Source organism: Micromesistius poutassou (genome assembly GCF_964030765.1).
Source record: "Micromesistius poutassou genome assembly, chromosome: 24".
NCBI lineage: Eukaryota > Metazoa > Chordata > Actinopteri > Gadiformes > Gadidae > Micromesistius > Micromesistius poutassou.
In genome coordinates, this window is record NC_140294.1 from 253,390 (window position 1) to 265,803 (window position 12,414).

Genomic DNA, 12,414 nt, shown 5'->3' on the forward strand with positions numbered 1-12,414 from the left:
CTAGCTTGCTGTTGGTTATGAGGTTTTTATTTTAGATTATAATTGTTACTTTTTGTTGCACAGTTGCTGATGGTTGACACGATTTGTGTGTCGCCATTCAAACAGGTGGGCTTTCATAAATGTAGGGTTCACATGTTGTGACATAAATTAACCACTATACGAGCACGTGTTTTATGTAGAATGTCTACATGTTTTTATGTATTAGAGAGAGAGAAATCTATCTAAGCTGGAGGTCTGAATATAGATGCAGTTGCTGATGGGTGACACGATTTGTGTGTCACCATTCAAACAGAATAAAGAGGCGTGAGACCAAGTCTTGTGTAGCGGTGTCGTCCTTCCCACGCTGTCGATATCCACAAGTCCACGGTCGATTGGTTACATAGGTAGGGGTTAGACAGTACAGAGACTGGTCATTAAGGAGCAGGTAGGGGTTAGACAGTACAGAGACTGGTCATTAAGGAGCAGGTAGGGGTTAGACAGTACAGAGACTGGTCATTAAGGAGCAGGTAGGGGTTAGACAGTACAGAGGCAGGCCATGAAGGAGCAGGTCAGGGTTAGACAGTCCACAGACAGGTCATTAAGGAGCAGGTAGGGGTAAGACAGTCCACAGACAGGTCATTAAGGAGCAGGTAGGGGTAAGACAGTACAGAGACAGGTCATTAAGGAGCAGGTAGGGGTAAGACAGTACAGAGACAGGTCGTTAAATAGCAGGTAGGGGTTAGAGAGTCCAGAGACAGGTCATTAAGGAGCAGGTAGGGGTTAGACAGTCCAGAGACAGGTCATTAAGGAGCAGGTAGGGGTTAGACAGTCCAGAGACAGGTCATTAAGGAGCAGGTAGGGGTTAGACAGTCCAGAGACAGGTCATTAAGGAGCAGGTAGGGGTTAGACAGTACAGAGACAGGTCATTAAGGAGCAGGTAGGGGTTAGACAGTAGGCAGGTCGATGAGGAGCAGGTAGGGGTTAGGGTACCATACCAGAACCTTGTGCTGTAACTACCAGTCTCAACGTGTTCACGGAATAAATAACAGACAACAACATGTGTGTTCATTTAGTTTATCAGTCCGGTCTGAGTCGTCTCCAGAGGCTGAACCCGCTGCAGTGAGAGGAGGTACTGAACTAATGAGGTCATCAAGGGGGACCGCTCAGATCACAGCTCAGAGTACCAGGGCAGATGGGAGGAGTGACCTCATCGCTGGGCTGTGACCTCATCGCTGGGGTGTGAGGTCATCGCCTGGCCGTGACCTTGGGGGTGTGGCGTTATTAGTGTTAGTATGTGAGTTCACGTGAGCCCGGTGGTGATGTCCTGGCGTCGGGCTGACCCGGGCCGCGACCTCGTCCTGGAATCTCTGGATGCGGTCCAGCGTGGAGCCGATCCACGGCAGGAAGCGGGACAGCTTGGTGAAGAGCAGGCCCCGCCCCTGGCCCCGCCCCCTCCCTGGGGGGAGGGGCAGCAGCAGCCCGGTGAGGAAGGCGGTGCCGTGACGGCGAGACGCCACCGGCGACGCCCGCCAGCGCCGCTCCACTTCCTGTGGGCTGGGCCGGGCCGGGGGGCCGGCCATGCAGAACATCTTGTTGCTGATTGGCTGAGAGGTGTTCAGGAGGCGGCGGCAGTCGTCCAGGGTCACGTAGGTCACGACCTCTGTCCCCAGCCACATCAGGCCGGGGCTCCCAGCATGCATCAGGACGTTCTCACTGAAGTCCTTGGTGGGCAAGCAGAGTGGGAAGAGGGAGGGGCCAAAGACCAGGGGCGTGGCCAGGTGGAGGACCACCAGGTCGTTGTCATGGAGACCCGCCTGGAAGCCGCGGTGGAGGAAGGCGCCGAGGATGGAGACCGTCTGACCCCCTGAGGAGACCTTTATTACAACTAGCTCTTACTGTTATTATAACCTGTTAATACTGTTATTATAACATGTAAGTGCTGTTATAACATGTTAATACTTATTTATAACATTAATGCTGTTATACCATGTTAATACTGTTATTATAACATTACTGCTGTTATAACACGTTAATACTATTATAACGTGTTAATACTGTTATTATTACATGTTACTACCGTTATTATTTTTATTATTACATATGAATACCGTATTATAACATGTTAATATTGTATAATAACATGTCAATATTGTTTTATAACCCGTTAGTCCTGCACATTTGAGGGTGTTATTATAATATGTTCTAACTGTTATAACATTTATTAATACTGTGATCATAACGTGTTATGCATGTTATTGTGGGTCTAACCCTGGTGAACATGCAGGCTTGTTGCGTTTCCTGTGTAACAGCTTGCGGAGGTCAGGATGGCCACTGCCCCAAGTACCACGCCCTGACATAGCTCCTCCCCCTCACTGTCCAACAGCGACACCTGACAACACAACAACGATAGAATACTAATAATACATAGGTATATTATATAATAGATATATAATTATAGATAATACAAATAAAAATATATAATAATTTAAAAATATAATGCCTGTATATGTAGATATCATATGCATAATAGATAATACTAATATAAATATATAATGCCTGTATATGTATATATAATGTATCATTATAGATAATATTAATAAAACAAATCTAAATATATAACGCCTGTATTATGTATCAGGGTTGCCGCGGATCTTGAAAAGTATTAAAAGTCATTGAATTTAAGTTTCCATATTCAAGGCCTTAAATGTCTTAAAAAGTCTGGAATTATTGGGTGGGCGGCATTAAATTTAATCGGGGGGAGAATTAATGAGCGGGTGTATTTTGTTTCATTTCTATTTTTGTATCTTGTATATTTGTTCAGTTTTACGTTTCATTTTACAACCTACAATGTCCGGTTGGTCAAACCGATACGCTAGAACAGTGGTTCTCAAACGGTGGAGCGTTCTCTAGTGGTACGCGGAGTATGAACGTTTTTTTTTAATATAAAGTTGAAGCAGAGCTGGGTTCGCCGTAACTCTCACGGGTTCACCGTGTGACACACGCTTTTGCCTGCTTACACACACGCCACACATCCAACAACAATAACAATCCTGATCGCTCCCCCCCCCCCCCCACGTCAAAAATCCCGATCGCATTGTTAATTTATTACATAAATGAACTGGCTACAACAGTGAAACAATAAATGATTTACAATGCTCCGAATGAGCACATGTGTGATGGCCGAGCAGTGTTTTCCACACATAGGCCAATGTGTGGCGCTGCGCCACAGATTGAACAACGAGCGCCACAAATTGATTACGTTTTTCTTATTTATTTTTACTTGAACGCGATTTTTAAATGTAACTCCGCCAGCCCGTAATCGCGCCCCCGTAATGCTGCCAGTCCGACGTGTTCCCATTCCGACAGTCCTGTGCGCGTATGCAAATTAGCCATGTGCGCCAAACAGAAGAAGGGCCCTATCTTGCGCCCGGCGCAATTGACTTTCTACACCGACGCATGTGTCGTTGCTAGTTTGCACCTGGCGCAAAGCTGATTTTCCTCCGCAGCAACCAGGCACCACTACACTTGCATGTTAAATATTATGATGTCAAAGATTATTCATACGTGTGAAACTGCATAGAAATAGCGTGTGGATTGTGGAAACTTTTTTTTCCCTGCATGAATGAACATGAATGAAGTATAGTAGGCTATGCCATGCGTTTAAATAATAATAATAACAATAATACATTCGAGCAAAGTATATTCCAGGCTTCCAAAACAAAATCTAGTTTTAGGGTAAATGATTGGTTAAATGATTTGGGAAAGAACAGCTGATACAGCGGTAAGTTGTACTTTTAAATCAATGCATCTGCAAACACCGTACGGCAAACACATATGTTCTTGACCCAGACATCGTGTACAAGCCCATTACTTTTAGGATTGAAGAGTATTTGATCGTGAGAAAACAGTTTTACCGCGAGTGAGTATTTAATAGAATGAATGAATGCGGGTGATGCTTGGTGCGCGTGTGTGTGCGCGCCTATCTGTCTAAACACGCAAATTAAACACGTAAGTGTGAGAAGGAAATCGAGTCAGTCGACCTGCGATAAGCAGCTGATTCTGAACGGACTCGTCTTCGAGATGGACGTGTTCTAACGCATTTTTAATCAATGAAATGTTAACACAACAGTATATATCTGACCATTTAATTTTCGAAATTGTAGGTGAAGCCGAGCTTTCCTTGCAGTCGAGAAGTCGCCACTACGAAAGAATGCAATGTATCCAACTAGCGGGATCTAAACAAACACTGCGGTCAAGCTAGCCGTCCCTCGTTTTCGCGTGGTCAAGCCAGCCGCTCCAAAATTTTCCAGTGCGCCCTTATTGCTGACTTTATGGCAAATACTTTGCAGCGCTAGTTTACTGCAGCGTGTGGAAACTTCCGGTTTTCAAAATAAAACGTGGGTATTAAATGTATTAAACGTTTATTTAAAAAATATGAAGTGTTAACATTTGATTTAAAAAAAATGAAGTAAGAGTTGTGTCTCATAAAACAAGTATGATCCTGCACTAATTTTGAGCCAATAGGTCACATTACCTGGAAGGAATGCTCATATTTACATTATGAAATGTACTAATAATTCATAAAAAATATAAGGGGAAGTAAAATGCTATAAAAAGAGGTGTGTCTCATACAGCAGTGTAGATCTACTGTCCTACACTCATTTTGAGCCAATAGGTCACATGACCTGGAAGCTATTGAGCTTTAATGCTCATATTTACATTATGAAATGTATTAAAAATTCATATACCTTGATGATATATAGGCTAGGTTTTTTATACAACAAAGTATGCTATTAGGCACAAATATTTGATATTTGTGACTTTGAATATTGCTAATGCCAGAGAATGTCTCATGAGGGTGCTAACATTCTTATCAGAAAAGCTGGCTGTGTTTGGCCATGGAAGAACGTAATTTAGCTGTTTGGCCATTCAATGGAAAACTTGGGCAACTCTGGCTTACTTTCCTCTTCCTCGAAAAAAAAGTCCTTATGTCCATCTTGTGTCGCTGTCGTTGATCCGACTCTCAACATAGGCTTGCTTCGGTCGGCTTCGGAGTGGATTTCTATTTATATGGGTATTCCCCCTACTGATAAAGTGGAACGGATTTGATTGTGAAGCGATGGAAAGAACGCTGGACTAGTAGACCAGTCATGCACTAGTATTTTTGATGGCAAATGTGGGGGGGTCGAAACAACTTTTTTTCAAGGGTGGGGGGGACGTGTCCCCCCCCCAATTATATTATGGTGACGCCCATGGTCGTTACTATTCGTTACTCAAACTGAATAAAACTCATAATGAACGGAGTATATAGTGTATAGTCTCGATTTTTTTGCAGCGGTATTGGTATTAAATTTTCCTTTTAGAGGTCTTGAAAAGGTCTTGAAAGTCATTAAATTTGTACTTTAAAAATGTGTAGATACCATGATGTATATATAATATATCATAATAGATGCCTTAGTCGTGGGTCTCTCTTCTGATAGGCTGGGATAAGAGGCGGCTGGTTGTGATTGGCTGATGGACCTACCTGCCACGGACAGCGTCCATCAGAGCAGGGGGGCGGGGCTTGGACTGTTAGGGTCTTATTGCTCGGCAACCATCGTCCACATGGATACTCAGCTGGGGAGACAGGTGTATCTTACTGTCAGACAGACAGGTGTATCATACTGTCAGACAAACAGGTGTATCTTACTGTCAGATAGACAGGTGTATCATACTGTCAGACAGACAGGTGTATCTTCCTGTCAGGAAGACAGGTGTATCTTCCTGTCAGACAGACAGGTGTATCTTACTGTCACACAGACAGGTGAGAGTCAGACAGACATATTAGAGTCAGACAGACAGGTGTATCATACTGACAGACAGACAGACACACAGGTGAGCGTCACACAGACAGGTGAGAGTCAGACAGACAGGTTAGAGTCAGACAAACGGATCCTTTCACCGTGGGGCAGACAGGTCTTCTTGTCGGTCTGAAGGGTGAATCCCGCGATACAGGAACAAATCAGCTCAACGTTCCAAACTCTACAGAACTGATGACAGGAACTCGGACCGTCCACAGCGCAGTGCACCTCTGACACACACACACACACAAACACATACACGTAAAATTTTTGTACTTGTACTTGGATACCTGCTATAGTGACCTGAGGGGAGGTGATAACTGCTATACTGACCTGAGGAGGTGATACCTGCTATAGTGACCTGAGGGGAGGTTATACCTGCTATAGTGACTTGAGGAGGTGATACCTGCCATAGTGACCTGAGGGGAGGTGATACCTGCTATAGTGACCTGAGGGGAGGTGATACCTGCTATAGTGACCTGAAGGGAGGTGATACCTGCTATAGTGACCTGAGGGGAGGTGATACCTGCTATAGTGACCTGAGGGGAGGTGATACCTGCTATAGTGACCTGAGGAGGTGATACCTGCTATAGTGACCTGAGGAGGTGATACCTGCTTTAGTGACCTGAGGAGGTGATACCTGCTATAGTGACCTGAGGAGGTGATACCTGCTATAGTGACCTGAGGAGGTGATACCTGCTTTAGTGACCTGAGGAGGTGATACCTGCTATAGTGACCTGAGGAGGTGATACCTGCTATAGTGACCTGAGGAGGTGATACCTGCTTTAGTGACCTGAAGGGAGGTGTCGGTGGGCAGTGGCCTCACGGGGCTCAGCTCACAGGTCAGGCCGTGGTGGGGGTCTCTGCAGCTGCAAACGAAGCCCCCGACCCGGTCCGTACAGTTCCCCCCCTGGAGGCACGGGTTGGGCTTGCACTGGTCCCCGTCTGCAGACCAGACGACCAGAGAGAACACTGTTACACTAGAGAGAGAGAGAGAGAGAGAGAGAGACAGAGAGAGAGAGAGAGAGTGGGGGAGAGAGAGACAGAGAGAGACAGACAGACAGACACACAGACAGACAGACAGACAGACAGACAGAGATATTCTTACCGTAGTAACGGGTCCAGAATGAGATCTGAAAGAAGAGACAGGATGTTGCGATGACATCACTAAAACAACTTCCCTTCCTTCCCATCACATGCGTGTTGGTATGACACGCCGTACCACTGGGACAAGTCCACCAGTACCACTGGGACCAGTCCAGCAGTACCAGTACCACTGGGACCAGTCAACTAGTACCACTAGGACCAGTCCACCAGTACCACTGGTGGACTGGTCATCATTAGCATCCTTTGTAGTTAGCATTATTTGCAGTGGCATCATTAGCCTCGTTAGTGGTTTCATCATGAGCAGTAGCATTACTAGCGTCATGAGCGCAGGAATCATGAGCGTTAGCATCCTTAGCATTATAGCAGTAGCATCATTAGCAGTAGCATTATTTGCAGTGGTATCATTAGCAGTAGCATCATTAGCACTAGCCTAATTAGCAGTAGCATTATTTGCAGTGTCATCAATAGCCCCATTGGCCTCATTAGTGGTTGCATCCTTAGCAGTAGCTTCCTTAGCAGTAGCATCCTTAGCAGTAGCTTCCTTAGCAGTAGCATCCTTAGCATCCTTAGCAGTAGCATCCTTAGCAGTAGCATCCTTAGCAGTAGCATCCTTAGCAGTAGCATCCTTAGCATCCTTAGCAGTAGCATCCTTAGCATCCTTAGCAGTAGCATCCTTAGCAGTAGTGGGGCGTCGTACGGCTCTGGGCGTGTCTTCGAAGTACTCGCGCGCCTCCTCGTAGGAGCAGGTCTCCTCGAAGCACTCCCTCTCCAGGTTGCCCTGCAGCATCTCCTCAATGAAGAAGGAGTTCGCTCTCTTGGGCCGGGCGAACACGCTCTGGGCTAGTGCCGCGCGCCGCACAACTGGACCGCAACACAACACAACAACATAACAGACATTAGCGCCACAGCACTGGACCGCAGCACAACACAACATCACAACAACACAACAACACAACAGATGTTAGAACGCCACACAACTGGACTGCAACACAACAACAGAATATCACCAGTTTAACCCTCTAGTCTCTAGACCAGTTAACCTCTAGTCTCTAGACCAGTTAACCCTAACCAGTTAAACCCTCTAGTCTCTAGACCAGTTAAACCCTCTAGTCTCTAGACCAGTTAAACCCTTTCTAATCTCTAGACCAGTTAACCCTAACCAGTTAAACCCTCTAGTCTCTAGACAAATTAACCCTAACCAGTAAACCTCTAGTCTCTAGACCAGTTAACCCTAACCAGTAAACCTCTAGTCTCTAGACCAGTTAACCCCTGTAGTCTCTAGACCAGTTAACCCTAACCAGTTAACATCTAGTCTCTAGACCAGTTAACCCCTCTAGTCTCTAGACCAGTTAACCCTAACCAGTTAACCTCTAGTCTCTAGACCAGTTAACACCTCTAGTCTCTAGACCAGTTAACCCTAACCAGTAAACCTCTAGTCTCTAGACCAGTTAACCCTAACCAGTTTAACCCTCTAGTCTCTAGACCAGTTAACCCTAACCAGTAAACCTCTAGTCTCTAGACCCGTTAACCCTAACCAGTTTAACCCTCTAGTCTCTAGACCAGTTAACCCCTCTATTCTCTAGACCAGTTAACCCTAACCAGTTAACCTCTAGTCTCTAGTTAAACCAGACGGTGGGTCTATCTTACCCGCAGCACGGCTCCAGACCTGGAGGAAACACAGCGTTACACACACAAGGAGCACACTCCGTCTGCTGCCTGCCTCCATGACTGTCACACACACACACACACACACACACTGGCTCAACCATTGACAGGCAGACAGACAGGCAGACACACAGACAGACAGGCAGACACACACACAGACAGAGAGGTTGATGAGGGCTGTTTTTTGAGAATGTAAAGTTTGCACAGAGATGTCCCCTTAGTCCAGTAAACAGAGAGGGACTTTAGCCCGGACACACACACACACACACACACACACACACACACACACACACACACACACACACACACACACACACACACACACACACACACACACCAGCAATGTCGATCCCTGCTCTGTTGAAACAATACAAATAACATCACCCACTTATTTCCACCTCGAACTGTCTCCAGCCCTCCCTCGCCCCTCACTCCACTGCCATCCTCATTCACGGTCTGCTTACTTCAAGGCTTGACTACTGCAACTCCCTCCTCTTCGGTCTCCCCCCAAAAAAACCTCCATAAACTCATAAAACTGGTTCAAACCTCAGCAGCACGTGTCATCTCTAGAACAGCCTCCTCATCACCACGTCACGACTGTCCTTCACCAGCTTCAATGACTCCCGGTTCATTTTCGTATTCAATTTAAAATCCTCCTCTACACCTTCAAAGCCGTCCATAATCTGGCCCCCACACACCATGACAGACCTCATTCAGATGGCCACTCCCTCCGTGCACTCCGCTCCTCCTCCTCTGTTCACCTCACTGTCCCCTCTGCCCGTCTCACCACGATGGGGAGCAGAGCCTTCAGCTGCTCTGCCCCCCTGCTCTGTTACGCACTACCCCCTGGCATCCGCAACACCGACTCCATATCCCGGTTCCAATCAAAGCTCAAAACTCACCTTTTCAAATCTGCGTACCGCTCCTGACATCACAACATCACCATCACCCATTGTCCACTTTATTTTAACTGTTTACATTTCTATTGTTTCTTGTGTATCTGTTTCTGATCTGTTTTGAATGTATGGTGTCCGTGAGAGCCATGAAAGGCGCCTTTAAATAAAATGTATTATTATTATTAATACCAAATTTGGATTTCCTCATACTCCTGTCTCTCTGCCTGTCTCTCTGCCTGGCTGTCTCCCCCTGGCTGTCTGTCTGTCTGTCTCTCTGTCTGACTCTCGGTCTGTCTGCCAGCCTGCCTGTCTTTCTGTCTGTCTCTCTGTCTGTCTGTCTGTCTGTCTGTCTGTGTGTCACAGCTGGTGTGTGTGGTTCCTCTGGTTCTGTGTTTTATTTCCAGTAAATGAGGCGTGAGGACGGTTTGTGGACAAACGTTTATTCACATCGTTCAGATCCAACAAGAAAATGACCCACAAACGCACTAAGGCTGGACACACACAGTCTACACATCTATAGATCCACAGTGTCTATGGTGTACAGCTGAACTCTACAGATCTATAGATCTATAGATCCACAGTGTCTATGGCGCTCTGGCCGGGGTCCAGGGCCGGTGGAGGGGGCCTGCGTCCCTCCTCTGCCTGCCCGCCTCAGGGCCCCTCTCCCTGGGCATCAGCAGCTTCATGCCCTCCCTGATCCAGCGGATGTACTTGGACACCTGGGTGTAGACGCCGTACTTCCCCTGCCGCGCGCAGCCCTCGCCCCAGCTCACCACGCCCGTCACGAAGTAGGTGTCCCGGTACGCGGTGACGTGGGGGCCCCCGCTGTCCCCGTAGCAGGCGTCCCGCTTGCCGTCGCCGTAGCCCGCGCAGAACATGTGGTTGGTGATGCGGAACTGGCTGGACTCCATGCAGGCGGCGCGGTCCACGAAGGGGAGGAAGAGCCGCTGCAGCACCGTGGCCTGCTGCTTCGTCTCACCCAGCCGGCCCAGACCGCTCACCATGCCCTGCGCCTGACGCATCAGGACCTGGGGGGGGGGGGAGAGGGAGAGAGGGGGAGGGGGGGAGGGAGGGGGAGGAGAGAGGGGGGGGGGAGGAGTGAGGGGGAGGCGGGGAGAGGGAGGGGGGGGGGGAGAGGAGCAGATGATTAGAGTGGAGATGAGGCGATAGGGGAGAGGCTCCTCTTGTGTGGAGCAGGAGGAGCAGGAGGAGCAGGAGGACGAGCAGGAGGAGCAGCAGGAGGAGGAGGAGGAGGAGGAGGAGCAGGAGGACGAGCAGGAGGAGCCTACCTTCTCGGCGAACTCCCTCTGCGGGAGGCAGGCGGGGATGATGAATTTGGAGAAGGTGATGGGCGTGCGGAGCTTGATGAGGGCGATGTCGTTGTGGAAGGTCCCGGGCGTGTAGCGGCGGTGGATCAGCACCTGGTCCACCGTGTGGGCCGACTCCTGGCCCTCCTTCACCCGCGTGTCGAACTCGCCTGCACACACAACCACTGGCTCACCGCAGGGACCGGAACCCCCAACCCTGCCCTGCTACTGCCTTGCTCTAGGACTGAGTCACAGGGACCGGAACCCCCAACCCTGCCCTGCTAGTGCCTTGCTCTACTACTGAGTCACAGGGAATCAAACCCCCAACCCTGCGATGTCAGTGCCTTGCTCTACTACTGAGTCACAGGGAGTAGAACCCCCAACCTTGCAGTGTCAGTGCCTTGCTCTAGTGCTGCTGTGCGGCAGCGTGTGATTGGCCGTACCGAGGACGACGTAGATGTATCGTGATTGGTTCATGCAGTGGGCGGCGGTCAGGATAAGGTAGTTGTTTAAGATGGTTCCTCCGCAGAAGCCCCGGTGCTCCTCATTCAGGAGGAGAGCCTGGGAGAAGACCAGTACAACCAGTATACATATTAGAAACCAGTACAACCAGTACAACCAGTACAACCAGTATGACCCGTCTAACCCGTCTGACCAGTCTGACCAGTATGAGCAGTATAACCAGTATAAACCAATCTAACCAGTCTAACCAGTCTACCAGTCTAACCAGTCTGACCAGTGTACCTGCCAGTCGAACCAGTCTAACCAGTATAAACCAGTCTACCCAGTCCAACCAGTGCAACCAGTGTACCTGCCAGGGGCACTCCCCGGGGTAGCAGTTGTCCCCGCCCACGATGCGGGTGGACCCGCGGTGCTCGGGGATGACGGGCGTCTCCCGGACGCCGTCGGCGGCGTAGTCCTCGGGTTGCCACGGCAGCAGGCTGAGGGAGTCCAGGGTCCCCAGGGTCAGGTCCCACTGGGGCCCCTGGGAGGTGTTCCCCGCCCCGCTGGCGTTCACAGAGCCGTCGTACACGATGACCGAACGCGTGCCCTTATTGAACAGAGCGCCACACATGAAGGTCTCTGGGAGGGGGTTAGACAGTCCAGAGGTCAGTGAGGAGCAGGTGGGGGTTAGACAGTACAGAGACAGGTCATTAAGGAGCAGCTAGGGGTTAGACAGTACAGAGACAGGTCATTAAGGAGCAGGTAGGGGTTAGACAGTACAGAGACAGGTCATTAAGGAGCAGGGAGGGGTTAGACAGTACAGAGACAGGTCATTGAGGAGCAGGGAGGGAATAGACGGTAGACAGGACGTTAAATGTAAAATATGTATACACGTGTATATCTACGTTTATTTTATGTGTATATATGTGTATACATGTGTGTGTATGTATTTGTATACGTGTGTGTGTGTGTGTGTGTGTGTGTGTGTGTGTGTACATGTGTGTTTGTGTGTGTGTGTGTGTGTGTGTGTGTGTGTGTGTGTGTGTCACCGTTGGAGTGGCAGCCCTTCTGGTCAGCTGAGAGTACGTAGCCATCGGTGCAGGAGCAGCGGACGTCGCCGTAGACGACGTGACAGAAGTGGTCGCACCCCCCGTTGTTGCTCTCACACAGCCCCGG

The 12,414-nt window shown here is 48.8% G+C and overlaps 2 protein-coding genes across 6 annotated transcripts in view; both read right to left on the reverse strand.

The window, feature by feature from the left end:
* Positions 1–1,039: 1,039 nt before the first annotated feature.
* Positions 1,040–9,407, reverse strand: prozb (protein Z, vitamin K-dependent plasma glycoprotein b). 5 transcript variants are annotated; one of them, XM_084487830.1, is made up of 9 exons: positions 9,138–9,156; positions 8,574–8,682; positions 7,624–7,787; positions 6,928–6,952; positions 6,600–6,764; positions 5,921–6,049; positions 5,504–5,595; positions 2,248–2,368; positions 1,040–1,843 (listed from the first exon to the last, which is right to left on the reverse strand). In XM_084487830.1, exons 1-9 carry the CDS (start codon positions 9,153–9,155, stop codon positions 1,206–1,208), a joined length of 1,461 nt encoding a protein of 486 aa, XP_084343956.1. In that variant the 5' UTR covers position 9,156; the 3' UTR covers positions 1,040–1,205. The 5 variants fall into 5 exon arrangements, with proteins under 5 accessions (XP_084343956.1, XP_084343960.1, XP_084343958.1 ...); XM_084487834.1 differs by lacking the exons at positions 8,574–8,682; positions 9,138–9,156 and adding an exon at positions 9,300–9,407; XM_084487832.1 differs by lacking the exon at positions 8,574–8,682 and having other exon boundaries at positions 9,138–9,289.
* Positions 9,408–9,906: 499 nt separating this feature from the next.
* The window catches only part of f10 (coagulation factor X), a 4,806-nt gene continuing 2,298 nt past the window's right edge, over positions 9,907–12,414 (reverse strand). Inside the window, exons 5-9 of the mRNA XM_084487828.1 lie at positions 12,288–12,414; positions 11,606–11,877; positions 11,238–11,355; positions 10,777–10,964; positions 9,907–10,515 (exon numbers count right to left, since the gene is read on the reverse strand). The exon at positions 12,288–12,414 is cut by the window's right edge and continues 5 nt beyond it. Coding sequence (XP_084343954.1) covers positions 10,072–10,515; positions 10,777–10,964; positions 11,238–11,355; positions 11,606–11,877; positions 12,288–12,414 — 1,149 coding nt within the window. The 3' untranslated portion in view covers positions 9,907–10,071. The remainder of the gene's footprint in view (positions 10,516–10,776; positions 10,965–11,237; positions 11,356–11,605; positions 11,878–12,287) is intronic.

Bases quoted from the DNA above. Each gene is read 5' to 3' on its own strand.
- prozb (XM_084487830.1), bottom strand. The intron at 6,050-6,599 runs GTATCACCTCCT...TGTGTGTGTCAG, and splicing joins CCTTCAGGTCACTAAAGCAG to AGGTGCACTGCGCTGTGGAC. The intron at 1,844-2,247 runs GTTAGACCCACA...AGGTCTCCTCAG, and splicing joins AAGCCTGCATGTTCACCAGG to GGGGTCAGACGGTCTCCATC.